Source organism: Pelmatolapia mariae, linkage group LG22 (genome assembly GCF_036321145.2).
Source record: "Pelmatolapia mariae isolate MD_Pm_ZW linkage group LG22, Pm_UMD_F_2, whole genome shotgun sequence".
Taxonomy (NCBI): domain Eukaryota; kingdom Metazoa; phylum Chordata; class Actinopteri; order Cichliformes; family Cichlidae; genus Pelmatolapia; species Pelmatolapia mariae.
In genome coordinates, this window is record NC_086245.2 from 3,034,267 (window position 1) to 3,053,152 (window position 18,886).

The following is an 18,886-nucleotide window of genomic DNA, read 5'->3' on the forward strand; positions in this document are numbered from 1 at the left end:
CTGAGATCAAAGTGTGTTTAATGAAGGCTTTGGTCCAGCCTTTCACAGCAGACTGTACTGCCATGCTCCTCAGATTAATCTGTTATAGGTTCATTGATCAGCTCTAAGATTAAAGGTCTCACTGGCTGGACCTGCTCAGAGCTTTTATATAGTTTTGGTTAGAGATCAATTAGTGCTTTATAATAATTAGGCTGAAGGTCAGGTTTGATCTTTTTTAAAGTGTATCATCTGTCAGGGGAAATTATTGCTGCCAGAGCACAAAATCTGCAATTCATAATGCTGCTGAAAAAACAGAGTTTATTATTCATTTCTTTCTCTTTTTTCTTTTTGCATGGACTTCTTTAAAAGTAAAAGTGTAAATACTCACTCTATGAATTACTAATGAAGTGTGACACACTCTATGAATACAATAAATTGTAAGACACAATCCTGAGATGTTTGCATAATGAAAACTCCAGTGATTGTGTGAAGAGTGAGGCGGACCTGCGTGCGAGTATAATCAAACATTATCTGAATAAATCACATCGAATTGAACCTGCAGCTCCACCAGATCCTCTCACTGAGATTCAGTGGATAACACACACACACACCACACGTCAGGTATTCATATCTTGTGGGGACAACTAATTGACATAATGCCCTAGCCCCTAACCCTCACCATGAAAAATGAATACCTAACCATAATCATAACTCTCAAAAATGCCTTCAGACTTGTGGGGACCAGGAGTTTGGTCCCCACAAGGGCTGTTGGTCCCCACAAGTATAGTAAACTTCCAATTTGTGGTCCCCACAAATATATAAATACATGCTCGCACTCTTCGCCTGACGTGCTGCCTTCAGGCCTGAAAGCTGTGAACTGAAAACGTCTCCGCTGCAGCCAGACGGGCCTCTCCAGAGATGTTCCTCCACAGGAAACTTGGGTCCAATTAAACCAGAAGTTGATGTTTGCTGTCTGCACAAGTTTGAGGTCTGAAGTGCACAGTGTAACTGGTCAGAATGGGACCCGAACGAGTGATTCCAGCGATCACAGTCTGTCTGCACACGCCCGAGAACATGATCTCGATTGTGAGGTTGACTGAATTTAATGGGGTGAAGTTTGGGATTTTTGCAAACTTGTTCCCAGAACTACTCAACCTCAGTTATTTGTCACAAAGTACAAATGTAAATATTTCCAGAGGAAAACCTGTAAGTGGAATAATTAATTTCTTTTCTCCACACCACAACAGAGTATAACAGAATTATACGGTTGCAGACCTCACGAACAAACATTCATTCTTGTTTTACGTCTTTGAAGTCTGCCTAAAAGGCGAGTGTGTAGTTGGTGTATTGTAACTAATTTGTTTTTGTTTCAACATCTAACACACAAAAAAAGACTAAACTAAAACTGAGCACTAACCTTAGCGACAGTACTTGGTTTCTTCCATGCTCGCGTCCACACCTCTGTGCAGAATGTGGTCACACATCACCTCCACTGATTTGGTGATTTTCCAGTTTATTCTGACCAAGCTGACATCAGTCTTTATATCAAAGTACTGCAGACCAGTGCTGGTGGTCGTAGCATTGTTGCATCTTTTTACGGTATTTTAGTATTTCTAGCAAAGGCTGCAACATTAAAACATGTAGTTGTCCGGTCATGCACGCCCTTAATCATAATGCCCTGCCGATGAGTCCATATGGCCACAAGAAACTTGGCAGGTACTCGGGCATCTACGCAGCGCCTCGAGCTCACCATCTGATGATATTCATGCCACTTGGACCCAAGTACGCCCCAGCAAACTCACATATGCTGAAAGCGCAAAAAGCCTTTCAGTTGGTGGGAAGCACTGCAGAATTCTCAAATATCTCAGAGTTCAGTTCGTCCCCAGCTGTGTTCAGTCAGTTGGTTTTCTGGTCATTTGTTTGAATTTTAATGAGCATCAGTCAGTTTGATTGGCAGGATCACACATTTACGTCTCAGCCTCTCACCTGTCGTTCCTTTTTAATATTATGCCTCCAAAATAAAGCCAGTAATGCTTTCCATGCCTGTGAGGGATCGACTGCTGCTGTTGCAGTGGAAGCTGTCAGTGCTGATGTACTAGAAGTGCGAGAGGCTCTCCTTACACTTCAGAGGCATCCTGTTGTGTTAGAGATGAGTGAAGAGTGACATTTTGTACCTGTCACATTCCTTCACACCCTTCAGCTGAGTTACTTCCTGGATGAATGTTGTTGCTAAGGCATGGCCTCGCTGACTGGAACGGGATTTTGTTGCTTGGCAACTTTGGCTTGAGCTTTCAATGAGGAGGCAGAAGGAAGCATCGGATCCTTCGGAGAAGCTTTAATTTGTAGACGGCTGGTTTCCTCAGCTGAAGGATTTTTTTTTTCTTTCAGTATGAATGTTTTTTCCTTTTCCTCGTGAGAAGTTGTTCAGAGTCAAATACGAAGGCTGGAGGTTTGTGGTAATTGGATGTTAGGTTCAATAAAGAGGGCACAGAGTTTCTTTTATTCTAAGAAGGGTTTTTTTCTCCTCTTCAACTAAACCAAGCAGCTACAGGATGTTTCTAAGTTCAGGGATGTGGATCCCATCAGCCCAGTTGCTGGCACTGGTTTCCTGCATACCCAAATCTATTGATCATCGGTCTTGAACATTTCACTGCCCTCTCAGTTAAAACTGAATATGGAGCAACATTTAAGTTTCCATCCAGTTTACTAAATCAAGCTAAAGAACGTTATCCACAGCTCCCAGTTCTTTTGTTTTCACTCATGTTTGTGTCCATGATCCACTTTATTGTTTGTGCTTCTCCGTTTCTGTGATTGCTCTTATTTAAAACATATGAACGTGTCCTGCTTTCTGATCATGCTCTGGGTGTGGCTTTAAAACAAGAAACAAAAAATGAAGGAAATAATCTTCATTTTCTTTCAGTACCTGCAGAGTTTCCCTCAGCTGATTGTTTCAGGGAGACGGAAATAAAATATTGTTCTTATTACTCTTACTTCTCTTCATGACAGCGGCAGAGAAAACATGTATCTGTGATACCAGCGATACATTAATGCTGCCTCAGTCTGAGGAGGAGGCTGGGAATCATTGTTTGTGTGAGGCTGCATACATTTAAGGATATAAACTTATTAAACAAGTATTTATTAGTAAAACTGTAAATCAGGTTGAGTCAGGATTGAAAGAAAAGAAATGCTCGATATTGACAAATCCTTTTTTTGGCTTCATTACTACTAGTAGTAGTGGTGGTGGTGGTAGGAATAACTTCTGTCTAGTATTTGGGGGCAACATAAAGATAGATGTGAGGAAAAGTATTAAAATTAAGATTTTCATCAAGTTTGCATCTGGTGTTGGTGAATAAACAGTGAGGTCACTCCTGGAGCCTTGAACGAGCCTCAGACTCGTCGGTCCTAAAATGGACCCGGATGTTTCCAAAGTCCGATTCTGTCCACGGCTGGTTTGTTTTGGGGAAATGAGTCTAACCTGAGGCTTCTTGGTGCAGCCTCACAGTCCCTCAGACAGAGCCGAGGGTGCACAGAGAAAACTGTCTGTCTGCTCTAAAAACAGGAGGAAAACTTGGTGAAACTAGTGTGTGAGGAGCATACAGACGCACAGGCAGAGCTCGGGAAATTGATGCTTCGCAGTAATCGACCCGCTCCTGTAATTGGACTCTGGCCGAGAGTGCAGTCTGCTCCAGTGGCACACTTCTGTCGAGTTATCTCAGCGTCTCTCGAGGGCGCTCCACACACCAGCCCAGTCTGCTGCTCCTCGCACCAATTAAAGTGAGATGATGGACCAAACCAACATGTGAGATTACCCAATCTGTGAATGGACGTCAGAAAGCCGCTCTCGCAGAGTTTCAGTGACTCTGCTGGTATTTAACTGTGGTTTTTATGCATTATTTTCATATTTGAACCCCTTTGATACCTTAGTTTGTGTCTGTTAGAGAGCAGCAGAAACAATATCAAGTTTGGGGGAAAAAGAAAGTTATTTGGAAACAGGATTTCCTTCCCGATGGCTCGGTGGTGCAGTGGTTAGCGTTGTTGCCTCACAGTAAGAAGGTTCTGTTGTGTGGAGTTCTTCCTGTTCCTCCGTTGGTTTTCTCCGAGTACTCCGGCTTTCCTCTCACCGTCCACAGGCATCAGTGTTAGCTCAGTCATTGTGAACTGGCTGTGAATGGTCACCTGTCCCTGTGTTAGTCCTGCAATGCAGGCAGCAGCATTTACAGGTGTGAACAATGTAAATGACCAGCTGCTGTCGCTGGTGACAGACCCACCCAACTCAGAGTGGGAATCCACTGCACAGCATACACAGCATAAGCCACAAACACAAAAGTGGCCTCGTCTTGGTGTTTTAACTCGATTTAAATTCCTTTTGGTTTATATTTGCATAAATAAAACATGTGGGGTGGTGGTGTGAGGATTTAATCATTGCACCTCACACTGATGAGCTCCATGATTAAAGTTGAAGTTCTAAAGAAGTGAATCGTATTGATGATCAACTCAAAAATGAAACGTTCTGCAGTGAAAGAGCCGAGCACGCTGGTCCTGATTGAGTTGGGCTGGAGTGTTGGGGTGGAGGTGGAGGTGGAGGTGAACACGAGAGGAGGCTGTGCTGAGTTTGCGGTGATCAAACTGTGTCTCCATGTTGCTGCAGACACTTGAAGTCTAACCTCAGCAGTTAATGAGTGAAATTCTGATTTTCTCTTTGCTTTTCTTTGTTCTCAGATGAAGTGGAGCCCTCACCGCCGACGGCAGCCCAGATCAGATACGGTGAGAGATTAAAACAAACACACACGTGCGCGCGCACACACGTGTGTATTTATATCCTTATGGGGACATCTCGATGACATAATGCTTTCCCTGGCTGCTTACCCTAAACCTAACCATAACCCAACTGTAACCCTGACACTAAAACCACATTTGACTGTTGGTTCTCACAAGTATAGCAGAATGCAGATTTCGGTCCTCACAAAGATAGCTAGACAGGAACACACACACACACACACCCTCCATTTTGGAATGAAATTACAAACCCAAATTTATTCATCTGCACTTCTGTCCTCACAAATGTTCTCATTTCAGACTTTAAGGCTTTAACAGTAGTTGATATTTGACTTTGGGAAGAAGCTCTTCCTCCTGGGTTAGGGGTAGCTCCTCTCCATATTGGAGATCAGAGATGGGCAGTTACTGTAATCCGATTACTTTTTTCAAGTAACGAGTAAAGTAAGGGATTACTATTGCAAAAACGGTAATTAGATTGCCGTTACTTTCCCGTAGGAACGCTGCGTTACTGCGTTACTAAAACCGTGAGTTTGAATGTCTCATGACAATGACGTAAGCGAGTGCGACGTTCGTGACAACAGCTGTGTGCAGATCAACAATGGATAATATATCGAGTGCGTATGAGTGTGAGTATGAGCGTGCAGCGTTTAAAGCGTGGAAGTACTGACCTTACTTTGAGTTTGATTCCATAAAAAGTGACAAAAACATTAGTGTCCGTTGTGCGTGGGAGGAAAACTTCTTTTTACAGCGAAAAAACCTGTTGTGTTTTACTTTCATCTATTTGAAAGAGTGAGTGTAAACACAAAAACCTATTTTATTTTATGTGCTGGAATGTGCAGAAAATAAGTTTAAATGTTAAACAAATCTCTTCCGGTCAGAGAATGTTGCATATAATTAAATTTTTGCTTGATGCATAAAGTTAAAAGATTAAAACTAATAAAACAAGTTTTAAAAGGAGACTTTTCCATTTGATTACATTTTGTATGATGGATTATGCAGAAAAAGTAGAATTGGGCTGAAAGATCTATTCAGGTTGTAAATCGTGTTTTTAAAAAGTAACTAAGTAACTAAGTAATTAATTACTTTTGAAAATAAGTAATCAGTAAGCTAATTGGATTACTTTTTGGTGGAAGTAATCAGTAATTGGTTACTGATTACTTTTTTCAAGTAACTTGACCAACACTGTTGGAGATAAAAGCTTTTTTTTGTCAAACTCTGTAATTATTTCTAGTCATTTTTTTCCTTGTCTCAATATCAAATAATAAAAATATTAATGATAATATATAATATTATTATATTATATAATATTATAATAATAAATATTCTCTGAAGTCTGAACATCAGCGATGACCTCATTCAGTAACTGACCTCATAATCAGCCTCCACATCGTTTTAAAGTTGGTTTTGTCTCTAAACAGAACTCCTAGTGGAGCAGTAACTCATAGAAGCTGTGGAGCTTAGCAGAGGTCAAGTGTGGTGTGGACATCAGTGAGCTGTATCTTGTTGATCACAGGATCCTTACTCTTTAAGGATTTCTGAGCTTTATCTAAATTAACTTTAATGTCATTGGACATTAAAAATGCATGCACAGAATCACCAATCAGACAGATTTTAATGATACTGTGTAAAAAAGATGGACGTAGCCAATTAAGTCTGCCTGTCCTGTTTGGAAACGGGGAGTGAAGAGTGGCTGCTTTCCTGACTGAGCCAAAGGACACGGCTAACGACATGTCTTTAGCTAATAAGCAGACCCTCTTTATCATCTGTCCAACTCAAAATGGGACCAAAATTCACAAAATGAAGATAATTTTGAGCCCATAATCATGTTTACCGAGGTCACGAATCAAGTGAGCCAGAGGAGTCGCCTCCTGCTGGTGATTAGAAGGAGTGCAGGTTTAAGACACTTTGCCCTGGACTGTCTTTGAATGCTTCCCACATATAATGTCTCAAATAGAAATATGAAGTTAAAATCAATAATTAGCTTTATTAACTATTCTACTGTTACAGTGGATGCTGCTCTTATCAAAGATGATCAGTTAGTCTTCTTTACAAGAAGCAGCCTTAAAAAGCAGATATTCGCAAAGCCTTGAACTGAAGGGCGTCAACGAGGCCAAGTTTAAGATACATAAGGACTTTTTTTATCTGAGTGATGTAAAGATAATCTTATAGAGCCAGTTAATATAAATAAGGAGGTGGAAATGAGCAGAACGGGTCTCCTGTAAACAAACCGTTATCACAGATACAGGGAAGCTCTTCACTGTGCAAATTATTCCAAGTTACATTCAAATAAATCTGTTCTGTGCTTTCCATGTTTTTCATTTTCCTTCTGTTAATTTGCAGTTTTACTCCACAACGCCATCCCCTTTGTTGGATTTGGCTTTCTGGATAATGCCATCATGATTGCAGCAGTAAGTATTTGAATCTCATTTTGCAGGAATTAGTCGCCTGTAAAGAAAAAAGGAGTCTTATCTCCGCATTAAGGCTGTAATTTCCTTCTGTCTGCTCTTCTCGATGTGCTAACTCTGAGTCGGGATGAGCGTTTCAGCTCTTTCTCTTTTATTCTCCAGGGAACTCAAATCGAACTTTCCATCGGAGTCACTCTGGGGATCTCCACCATGGCTGGTAAGAGCCGAGCGGCGATGAGTCTCGTAAACCTAAAATGACTTCGTTATCTTGTTGGCCGCTTCTTGAGCTCATTTCTAATGAATATTTTAATTGATTAACGTAGAAAGTTTTGATTGGATAACCAAGCAAAGCAACTTTCTGCTCCCATTTTCTCATGCGTGAGATGATTTCTTTCTCCGTTTTACAGCCATGAATCAAATATGTGTTAATATATGTACATATGAATCTTCAAATCCCTGATTTATGAAACTCCACTGAGGAGCGTTCCCACTCGAATAGCCGGTAGAAGCTGCAAAGCTTTGATGGATAAGGAGGAGAGGAGGGTGTGGCCACATCAAAACCTTCACATTCAGTTTTCTCTGTTTTCAGCCTCATGCAGTGAAAATCTGTCGATTTCAGCGAATCTTTTTATATCGTTCAGGATCGTTCAGTGTGCACGTCAGCCTGGCCATAGGGTCTCGTAGTACAGGGTGATACTTTAAAACTACAAATATCTAACTCCAGTAATTATCTTTATAGTAGTCTGAAACAGTAGATCGTAATCTTAATGTTTGCAGCGCCATAAAAAGAGGAAAAAGGCGGAGAGGAAGAAGCTCGTTAGCTACTCCCAGCGTGGCTGTAAAAACCCTGCTGAAGCAGACGACAGATAAGACTGAGAAACTGTTTCTGCTGGGAACGTCTCTCATCACAGTGTCAGCTAACATGATGCTGTGGCTTATCTCAGGTTATGGGAAATGAATTTTTAGCACTCGTAATTAAAAACAACAAAAGCCAAAGATGCTGAGAAATGTTTTTTTTGTTTACCAAATAAAGTGAGATTTGAGATTGAATGTCAGGACAACATGTGGACTACAGAGTGGATCGTATATGTCAAGATATCACCACGATTTAAGGCTGAAAATGTTATAGAAGCTTTGAAAAATGTGAAAAAATAACTAAAAAGCAAATCCACTGTACAAAATAATCATTTTTGAACTTCATTTTTTTTAAACATGTGCTTTTCAAAGAGTTTGTTACGTGTCCACTTAGGTGGACAACAGACGCTTTGACTTATGAATTAGACAGATGAATGAATAATATACACTGTGTGTTGTGTTTATGTGCAAGTATCCCATCAACACTGACACAAATACAAGAAAGCAGCCTTTGAATAGCGTCCACTGCAGTGACCACTATGCGTGAAAGGGTTAAACCCAAAAAGAATTAACAGGAGAATACTTTTTTTTTTTTTTACTGCACATCTGCAGTTGCGTGTCTCCCCGGCATGCTTCTGCAAGCCAGGGTCATGTCAGTGACCACGTCAGTGCGACGTGATGTTGAATTTCTAAGTAGGTGCATGTCGCTTTAACAGTGTAGGGCAGGGGTCTGAATCTCCAGTCCTCGAGGGCCTGAAACTTTTCCATGTGCCTGCCTGCTGAAGTGGCAACCCCTAATCCTATTCCAGTAAATTTAAGTAAATGTAAGTGTTTAGAAAAATGTACTTCTAAAAGTACTTTTATTGCACCATGGTCATTCACTCATGAGCTGCTGTAACATGAATCAAATGGCTGCATTGCCACCTCAGCATGCAGTCAAGTTCTACAGAGTCTTGCTAATGACCTACTAATTGTATTCGTGTGTGTTGCAGCAGGGACACATGGAAAAAGTTTCAGGACACCGGGCCTGGAGGAATGGAGTTTGAGACCCCTGCTGTAGAGTTTACAGAACTCCTGCGTAAGGCCGTGCCTTCCATTTCCTAATGAACACCTAAGTGAAGGTTACAGGATGCACAGCTTCTTCCCGGTGATATCTAGAAAAGTTCAGGGCTTCAGTGAAGGAAAACAACTTGTATTTAGTCTAAAATGGGCAGCAGTCCACCCCCCTATGCCACTGGCATTAAAGCAATAACAGTGCAGCCCAGCAGGAAAGTCATAAGTTGATGTAGTTCTAAACGAGGAGATAAAGGAGGCACAATCCTTACAGAAAATCCCTGATGTGTAACCACATAAAATCCTCCCAGGTGTGATTGCTTTCACAGCACCTGCAGTGTTGGCTTCTCCGTCAGGCTTCACCTGGAAGACGTTTTTATTACTTGCGCAGCTCCCGCGCCGCCACCAGCGCTTACACTCGATTCTACAGAGTTGTTGCCGCTTATTGCGACAGATCCCGCCGTCACCCCGTCTCCGTTGCGGTTCTCAGTTTGGGTTTTTATTGCTCTGTGAAACCATAAAAGCACCCGAGCTCGCCTTCTCCCCTCTCTTCACCGCTCGATTATTCAGTTTCCATGGATACCTGGCTCCATTTTCCTCTGCAAAGTGCAAATCAGAGGCTGAAGACGGGCTGTAGATCAATAGCTCTGCTGCGACGTCTCCATCCATCCAGGCTCTGATGCGTCCATGTCATCGCTGTCCACCCTGCAGGGTTTTATGTTAGATTTTGGGGGCTGGCACCTTTGACTCCCGTGTCTTCTCCCACCTCAAGGCCAGCTAGTTTCACCGTCTCACCTCCTCTTGGCCATCAAGGAGCTTCTCTTTGAGGGGAAGCTGTCCATCTGGACTTTCAGCTCGTGCAGGAACGTTCGTGCACGTTCAGCTTCAAGCGTCCTCTCTTTTTAATCCTCCAGATTCCCTGAAGGCAAAACAAACATGCTTTATAGTTTCAATGAACAAATACATTTTCCTCCACACTGCAGTCCACAGCGTTAATTATTCAGAGCTGTGGTGTACTGTCAGTGAGCTGGAATTGTTGCAAAGCCGATTTTGCTGACAGTGAAACCATGAAAGCAGAAGACAAAGAAGCTGACTGGAGTCTTGGTCCTTTTCCAAAGGTGCTCTTTGATCCTCGAAAACTTTCACACCTTCTCACTCCTACTGATTCTCCTGTTTCTGCTTTGACGTGTTGTTTGGACACTCGCTCTGCTTTTTCATCATTAGTGAGTATGCAGAGATGTATGTGGGCCACTTGGCTCTGCACACTTGTAGGTATATACACTTATCTGTTCAGGGCGCGATGTGTGGGTGGGTTTCTAAAGGCTTCCTTAAAAAGGAGCTTGTTGTCGAGGGAAGCGTGCGTCCTCAGCATCAGGTAAATGTTTGTGCTGTTAGATTTGAACTTTAATCAGCTGTCAGTTTCCTGTAGGAGAAACAGATGCCTGAATATTTCCTGCAGCTCCTCTTGGGGGATGCTGTAGCGCTCCCGGACCAGATGGGATGTAAAATCCCTGCATCGAGACTTTTCCCCGGGGTCTTTTTCTCAGGTGGAAGCGTCTGTAAAAGTGTTAAAAGGACACATCCGAGAAGATCTTCTTCACACTCCATCTCCCCCACACACCGTGGGTGTAATTAGGATGTTTGGAGAAGCAAGCAGTGCTGTAGGATTTATGTAACATGCATTAAATACAGAAAAAGGAGGACGGTGTCACAGATGGTGATCCCGGTACTTTTTAATCTGTTATTTTGATGCTTTAGCTGTATATAAATGTGGCTCAGATTAATCTTTACGATTAAAGAAGTACGGGAACTTTCTTTAAATTAAATGATTAATGGGGAAATTAGGACATTTTATCATGATAAAAGTTTAATTAAAATATGTCCGGATAAAAGTCTGAACATTAATTGAGAGTTTCATTATTGTGCAAAAATGCACTTTGTTCCAAAACTCATTGAAAAAAGAAAAAAGTCTGCTGAGTGTGGGAAACATCAGGCTGTTTACAGAAGATAAACAATCTCCTGTGTACTCACTGTGCTGCTTCCAAGCACCGGGCATCTGGTGTGAAATGTTGGTCAGATCAAACATGTGGATCAAAGTCATGAAGTTGATGAGCCGTACGATGAAGATATGGGAAAAAGCTGTTGAAGAGAGGCGACTGTCAGCGAGCAGCGGTGTGGCTTCATGCTGAGAAAAACCACTACAGATGTGAAGTCTGCTTTGACTGTTATGAGGACAAAGAGACGGTGGTGAGGTGTGAGGTTCAACGTAGTGATGGACAGGCTGATGGATGAGGTCAGGCAGGAGTCTCTGTGGACTGTGTGCAGGTAACACTGATCTGTAGTAGTGAGGGATGCTGATGCTGGAGCTGCCAGGCAGGAGGATGAGAGGAAGACCTCACAGGAGCTTTTAGGCATTAGGAGAGGAAGCAGCCAATAGGAAAAGGAGAAACCGTCTCAGCAGACGTCCAGTTAATGCACTGCTCCGAAATCAGACCCAGTGTTTTATCAGCAGCACTGACATCATCAGTGCACTGGACCACACGAGTGATGGTTTCTGAAAATGTACATGATTCATGACTCCTTATTCCATTCATCGTTTTCCATTTCCTGCATTTCTGATCATCTTTGATATAAGAAATTACACTTTGCCTATTTCTCTGGTTTTTGAGCTGAATAAAGAATTTCAAAGTGTTTTAACGCCATGAAAAGCAGAAGCAGAGTCTCAGCCTGACTTGTTGTCACGCTTCCTGATGCAGCATTAATGAATTCAGCCAAAAGATGGAAGTTATTACGACTGAGACGAGTGTGACCTCGACTCACTTCCCTGTCGATGCACTTTTGGGTCCTTGCAGAAATGATCAGATGAAGTTTTCACTGAATTGGGAAGTTTGTGCAAGTGTGTGTGTGTGCATGTGCGTGCATGTATGTGTGCGAGTGTGTGTGTGTGTGTGTGTAATGTGTCAGGCTTAAATTGTGTTTGATAGCCGTCAGCACAGCAGTGAGCAGATTTCCTTCAGAGATTTTGGCGCCTGGCCTCCCAGAGGAACATGATGGTTATCAGATTTCTGATTCAGTCTGAAGTAAACCTCGTGTTCCTGCGAGAGTCTCAGATTGAGAGGAGTTTGGTTTTTCTGAAACTATAAAGCTTCTTAAAGTCTGTTAAAGTTCTGAAAGAGGAATGAGAAGATGACTTAGGAGCGTCTGAAAGAGATCGATACTGTTCACATAAATCACAAATGACGCCGTTATTTTCATAATTAGATGTTAAGATCTGCATAAATCAAATCACTGAGTTTCACAAATCCTCAGCATTTCGTTTGTTGTGTCTGATGCATTTGTGTGTGTCACTGTGCTCGCTGTTGTTTTTTGTGAGAGCAGCAGAAATCAAAGCGTGTGCCTCTTTGTGTTTGCAGCGGCGGCTCTGGGGAACCTGGTTTCAGATCTGGCGGGGCTCGGGTAAGCAGCATCTTTCTAAACGACCTCTGAGGCTTTTCGGTTTATTCTGGGCGAACTGTGTGAAGTCTGTTTAAAGCAAGTTAGAACTGCTCAAAGATTTAAATTAATGACATGAAGTTTGTCCTGTTGTGTTTCTGTTTTTGTAGTTTGAACTAAACTCACTGAGTGCTGGTGATTTTTCTGTGTTAAATACCTTTTATTTTCTTATTTATCTGTAGTAAATGTCTTCATTCTTTCTTTTCTCCCAGTGAAAGACTGTTTACACTGTAACTAAAGTCTGACATCATCTTTGAAAGCAAGGTTTTCATCCTAAAGTGTTGAGGCTGGAAAGGTGTGCAGTCTGCAGATGTCTTCAGTTTTAATCAGTTTTAACTGTTACTCCAGCACTAAAACATCCAGAAATACACACATGTTATGAGCTCTTCCTGTTTTTCAGGTTTGAAAATGAAACTGTTGAGTGTGTGTATATACGGTGTTTATGTTAACAGCATGACATTTATCTGGGTCTTCGCTTCAGAGGCTCAAACTTTGCTGTTCGGCCTTTTTAATTGTGCTAACAGTTGTGCAGAAGAAGGCTAGCCTTATCCTGAGTGTGTAGTTCAGCACAGATGTCGAGGCTGAATCACCTGGATGAGTGATGAAATATTTCTCCCACTGAAAACGCTGAATCCACATCCTATCACTGTGACCTCTGACCCCTGTAAGCCTCAGCTGAGCTGGGATGTGAGCTGGCTGCACACTCCCTTTGGTTGGTTGAGCAATTATGGAAATGCATACAAGTTTTTACTTTGTTTTGAATAACTTCTGGAAGAAGACATAGCTGCTAAACCAGCATCCAAAGCATGCAAAGTATTGGCACTGAATACTGGCAAACTTGATCTGCATCGGCCCGTTTTGCAGATTTCACAGTTTCTGCATGAATTATCGCAGACGTCTCCACAGCTGATGTCCCCCAAAACTGGGCAACTCGCACATCAAGGACATGGATGGAAAAGCACGAGCACGTGTGTTTTATTTTTGGGGGAAGTGATGTCACTAAATGCCTGTGCAGCGATTAACACACATTTGTTGTCTGTGTGAAGTCTTGCAGGTTATGTGGAGGTTCTGGCCTCCAAACTGGGCATGCAGGTTCCAGATCTGACGCCCAAGCAGGTGGACATGTGGCAGACCAGGCTCAGCTCTCACATGGTGAGATTTTTCCTTTGGGTCTTATTTTTAAATCCTCTTCATGTTCTTATTCGTAGTGGCAACAATAGAGGGATGATAGGAAGAAAGAGGAAGCAGGAGTTCATGGCTTCTTTATCTCAGAGCAAGCAGGGCGCTCCACTTTTCCAGATTATTAAATAAAGTGTTGATTATAATCAGCTGCACTTATCACAACAGATAATGTTCAAAGGGGCGAAAATGCAGGAAGTTTGTGGTGGAGCCACATGAGTGTTTAAAATAAGGAAACAGAGTGTTTATTCGTATCAAACAGAAGTGCAGGATCCTGTCAGAGGTGTGTAAGAGCATGAAAGGGAAAGCTAAAACTACCGTCTCATGAATAATCCATGTATCCTGAGATAAGAGCATCGCTGCCCAGACTTTCTAAAGCTAGTTTCACCTCTGCACACCCCGACTGTTTGAGGAGGATAACAGATTATGATGATCTGATTTCTCCTTCGCCTCCTGCTGCAGGGTAAGGCCATCGGCGTGTCCATCGGCTGTATTTTGGGGATGTTCCCGCTGTTTTTCCTCAGCGACGACGACGACAAGAAGGAGGACGGCGACACGCCATCAGGCTCCTCCTAACACGCCACTACATCTTCATAACACTGCTGATGTCACAGCTCTAAGAAAAGAAAAAAAAGTATTTGCAGTCGGACGTTTCTCTGTCATCCTGCTCGGGCGGCGTACAGTTTGAGGGAACGTAATTGGCCGCTGACCGCGACCATCTCTGAAAGCTTCGTCTGGCGGAGTTATTTTTACACCGTCTGCTCCAAGAAAGCGGCGTCTGTTGGTTCAGCGGGAGGTTAAATGGAAGTTTTGAGGTTTTATGAGCTGCGATTCTCATTGATTCTTCATATCAGTCCCATTCCCAGTGTCCTGGGGGCAAAAGCAGAGAGGAAACGGCTGCATAGTTGTAATTGTTATCATCTTTATAGCTGCAGAGTCCCTCCACCTCCCTGCACGCACATTTTGAGAGTAATTTATTTGCCAAAAAAGAGGAAAACCACACAATAAATGCCAATAACATCCACTCATGACCCCTTGAAAGCCTGCTAGGAGTAACTAGGAGACACAATCCAGGTGATGGGTCACAATGACGGGGTTTGCATCAGAAGGCAGTGAGGGGTTTCTGCCTGTGCAGAAAGTGTTCTAATAGTCGCTGAACCACATCTTTATGGATGTATTGTGACTCATCACTAAAGGAGAAAGCATTAAATATGATTTACTGAAAGCAAAATGATCCCTATTGTTAATTCGGGCTGATTTAAAATCACGATAATGTGATAAATCTGATGTTGTTGCAGTCCCAGTGTGAATGTGGCTCACACTGTAAAAGCACGTCTTTGTGACAGATTATCTGAAATGAGAATCTACTCTGCCTTTGTTGAGCAGCACAAATAGAAAACTGGGTTTAATTTAGCAGCTATTCTGCTTTAATCCCACATATCAGTTTATAAATATCCAAAAATCTCTTGCTGATGTTAGCTGTTGGTCATACCTGACCAGGTGAGGCTGTAGTTCTCATTGCACTGCTCATTGTCAGCATCACTTTATCAGTGTTTGTAGTAAAAATAATTGTGTAATTGAAAAAAACTTGTTTAGCTAATCTAGGTCACTGCAGGTGGGCAGCAGGTAGCAGATCGGTGCAGTGCGTGAATTTGCACCGTTAATCAAAAAGTTTTAAACATTCAGCTTCACGGCTTATCGAAGGTTTGTCGCTTTGTGCGCCAACCGCATGTTTTCCAATTATTCCAGCACCATAAACGTCCACAATAAGACTGGATTCACTCCTGGATTCTGTTCCTACTGTCACATCACCAGCTCAGTTCTCCGTGCAGTGTGAAGCTAAAGCGCCCAAATCTGCGAGGAGACCACACTGAAGCTAGGAAACAAGTGGAAATTCACAAAGGGATACAAAGTAAAGCTGCAGGAGCAGTTTTAATGGTTTTGCTGCACGCGGTGTTTTGACGCCACATTTCCTTTCACAGTTTCAGCTTTTAGTGTGTCAGCAGTCAGAGGTTGCTTAGCATAAAAAAGGGATCCCGGAGTTTCACACTGTGATGTATCCTAATTTTAACCTGATAAAAATGGAGATCCGGTGCTGGCGGAGACCCTGGAGAGAGAGGCCTTGTGCAAAACGAACATAAGCGTAACCTTGGTGCTGATTTCGCTGCTTGGCAATTAATCCAGTAGGTTTTTTTTCCGTATCAGTATGTTAGTCGAGTTCCCAGAAATTCACATGTTCGGCTTTCCTCTCTGCGACTCGGTCCCAGGGGCTGATGGGAAGAATCGATGCTCTCTGATGGAACAAAACTTTGATTTCCCTCCCACAGATGGCTCGTGTAAATCCGCCCGGGCAGCTTGGAGGATGGGAAACCCTCTGCAGTCTCAGCACCGCCAGTCTGGTTTATTCTTCTCAGAAATCAGCGTTGTAGCAGCGACGAGTGTTTCCCATCCCGACAGCAGAAACACGAACAGCACACCCCGACTGTTTCAGGACACTAGCTCACGTTTTGTTTTGATCTCTGATTAATTGGAGGAACAAAAAAAAGAAAAAAGCACAATTTTTTTTAATTTTCTCTTCAGCAGACACTTTATACATTTACAGACTTCATCTCCAAAAACACTATTTATTCATGAGTCAAAGCAACAAGTGTTTTGTCACGACTTGCTCTGGAAGCGAGCGGACTTCCCCGTCAAGTCGCCTGCAAATCTGAAAACGTGTCATCTGCTACCTCGAGGAATGATTTCTGTGTTTGCATGAAGAACTTGTGTATCTCTGTAATCTCATCAGATGGTTTTTATTAGTGCTTAGAGTTCTCAGATGTTTTGTAGGAGCCGATTTAAAGGAGGAGGAGGCGTTCAGTGGCAGCGCACACTCTGGAAACTGAAGTTTCTATTTTCAGCTTTGGGCTCTGTTCTGTGCTTTCCAAGGTCGCTCTGTTCTGTGTTTGTTTTACTTTCTCCACCATCTTTTCCTTCTTTCTCTCACACAGTCGCTTCACTCGCATCCAGATTTTCGTTCTTTTTTTTTTAGCTTTTGTTTGATCAGACTTGAAGCTGCAGATGGTGCCTGAGAAGGTGCGATTCAAAGTCACAGTCAGAGAAGTGGGCTCAGACGTTTCGGTGACTTTCTTTGTCACCATTAAACACTCCAGCTGTCGACCAACCTGTAAGGTGCTTCTTATAACGACGCTGAACCCACGTCAGGCGTTTTCTCCTCTTGATCCTCAGACTCCGTCCCGCGTCCCCAGCTTACTGTCTGTTTTGTTTGATGCTTGATTTGGGCTTCCACCAGTGACTCTTTTCTTATTGATCAGCAGCTTCATCATTTTTAGATTTAACAAACTGTCAGAAATCATCTCATTATTCCAGGAGCTGCTGAGACTTACTTGGATAATTCAGATTCTCACATTTTAGAGGCAAAAACCAGATTGTTTTTTTTTTTCTAATAGGTGAAAATGTCTTTGCCAGCTGCTTAAAACACACAGTGAAGGTGAAAATGATTTTCAGGCTGTGTTAGATGTTTAGAAGAAGGACTTCTCTTCCTCCTGCAGAGTCCTCTATCAGCTCCTTCTACATCAGACATTTTTTATAGAACAAACAATACCTGAACCCTACGAGGTGCTCGTGACCTGTCACCCTGTGACAGCTGGGATAGGCTCCACCCCCTCTGTTATCTGCTGGGCTTTGATGTCTGATCAGTGCAATAATGTGCAGTTTTTGTTCAATGTGTTTTGTGCAATCCAAAGCAAACTGATGGATAATTAGAGAAAGTTGGCTGCGGTGTCGTTTAGCGGTTGTTTCATCGACCCAGAAATTCAGTATATCTGGTGATGCTGTGATTGTTGGCCAGGTCGATCATCACTGCATCATTATCTTGTTTTTATCTACCTTACATTCTTCACAGACGTCCTCCTCTGCCATCACAACTAAAAACTATGATGTGTGGTTTTGAGTCCTGCTGTTTTTCTAGCAGATTATGAAATGTTTGTCTTCAGAGGGACGGAGACGCTTTAAGCACAAATCCCAACACATCCTCCAAATTAAAGGAATTAAGAGCTGTGAGTTCAGACAGAAATGTTTGCACGGTGTTTTAATGAGGATTTGGACTCGACGGCAGGAGAAATTCAAGTTTGTCACTGGATTAACTGTAAAAGCCTCGAGGGAAGTGAGCTCTTTGTCTGCCCGTCTCATTAGGACAGATTAGCTAAGTCTGAGTCTGTGTGAACCCTGGTAAAAACTTCAGTCTGAGGATGCTTCAGAGAACTTGTTTGCTTTTGTGTCATCTCATGTTTGTATTTATTTTACATGAGGAAAAGATTTTAATCAAATTTTTGTTTGTTTTGCTTTTTTAAAATGATATTTTCCTTCATTTATTTGTGTGAAGACATCCTGAAGCATATAATCAAGAAGTTTGTCGTCATTTAAGGCTGTCGGGTAAAGGAATGCCGTGTTGTGCTGCCACCTTGTGGACAGTCTGGAACAGCCGCTGCGCACTAATACATGTACAGTGTGTACCGAACAACCTGGACTGTTGAAGGATGATGTGTGGATGTATTTTGCAACATTATGTGCAATTAAAATAAAAGTGAATGAATACGAGTGTTTGCATGTGGCTCTGCAGGTGATGCTTCACTGACCTCTCATTCATTCATTGGGGACTGCAGGCTGAGGACGCTGCTGTGAGCAGCACTGAGCTCACGTTCAGTGTTTAAAGGTCCTGAAAACAGCACGTTCATTTGAATCATGAGCTCAGACTGTAAAGCAAAGATGGATGTAGCCACTGAAGTCACTTTTAGCCCTTTTCCACTCGTACCTGCTTACACAGCTCGACTGCGTTTCGCTCACCATTACGATCGAGGACCACCTAATGTGCGTGGGGTCATTACAGCATCGCTGTAGTCCAATCACGTCATTTGTATGTGACGTGAACGCCTCAACAATAGATGATGTTGAGACGATGGTATAGCTGCTGCTCGGTGTTTGGCTTAAAATAATGTGGGTTTTGATTTTCATGAAGTACACGCTCTCAAAACCTGCTGAGTGACATCACTGACTGGTCATGAGGCCTGCTGACGTCACATTTTCACATTGCCAGGGATCGCTTGGAAGCTCAGCCGGGTAGATACTAAAAGTACAGTAACAGGTAC

General features: G+C 42.5%; 1 protein-coding gene across 1 annotated transcript in view; it reads left to right on the forward strand.

Moving 5' to 3' along the window:
- Positions 1–18,333, forward strand: part of tmem65 (transmembrane protein 65) — a 42,070-nt gene extending 23,737 nt beyond the window's left edge. The window contains exons 3-8 of the mRNA XM_063465627.1: positions 4,699–4,743; positions 7,096–7,163; positions 7,323–7,377; positions 12,482–12,524; positions 13,607–13,712; positions 14,202–18,333. Coding sequence (XP_063321697.1) covers positions 4,699–4,743; positions 7,096–7,163; positions 7,323–7,377; positions 12,482–12,524; positions 13,607–13,712; positions 14,202–14,315 — 431 coding nt within the window. The 3' untranslated portion in view covers positions 14,316–18,333. The remainder of the gene's footprint in view (positions 1–4,698; positions 4,744–7,095; positions 7,164–7,322; positions 7,378–12,481; positions 12,525–13,606; positions 13,713–14,201) is intronic.
- The last annotated feature ends 553 nt before the right edge of the window (positions 18,334–18,886 follow it).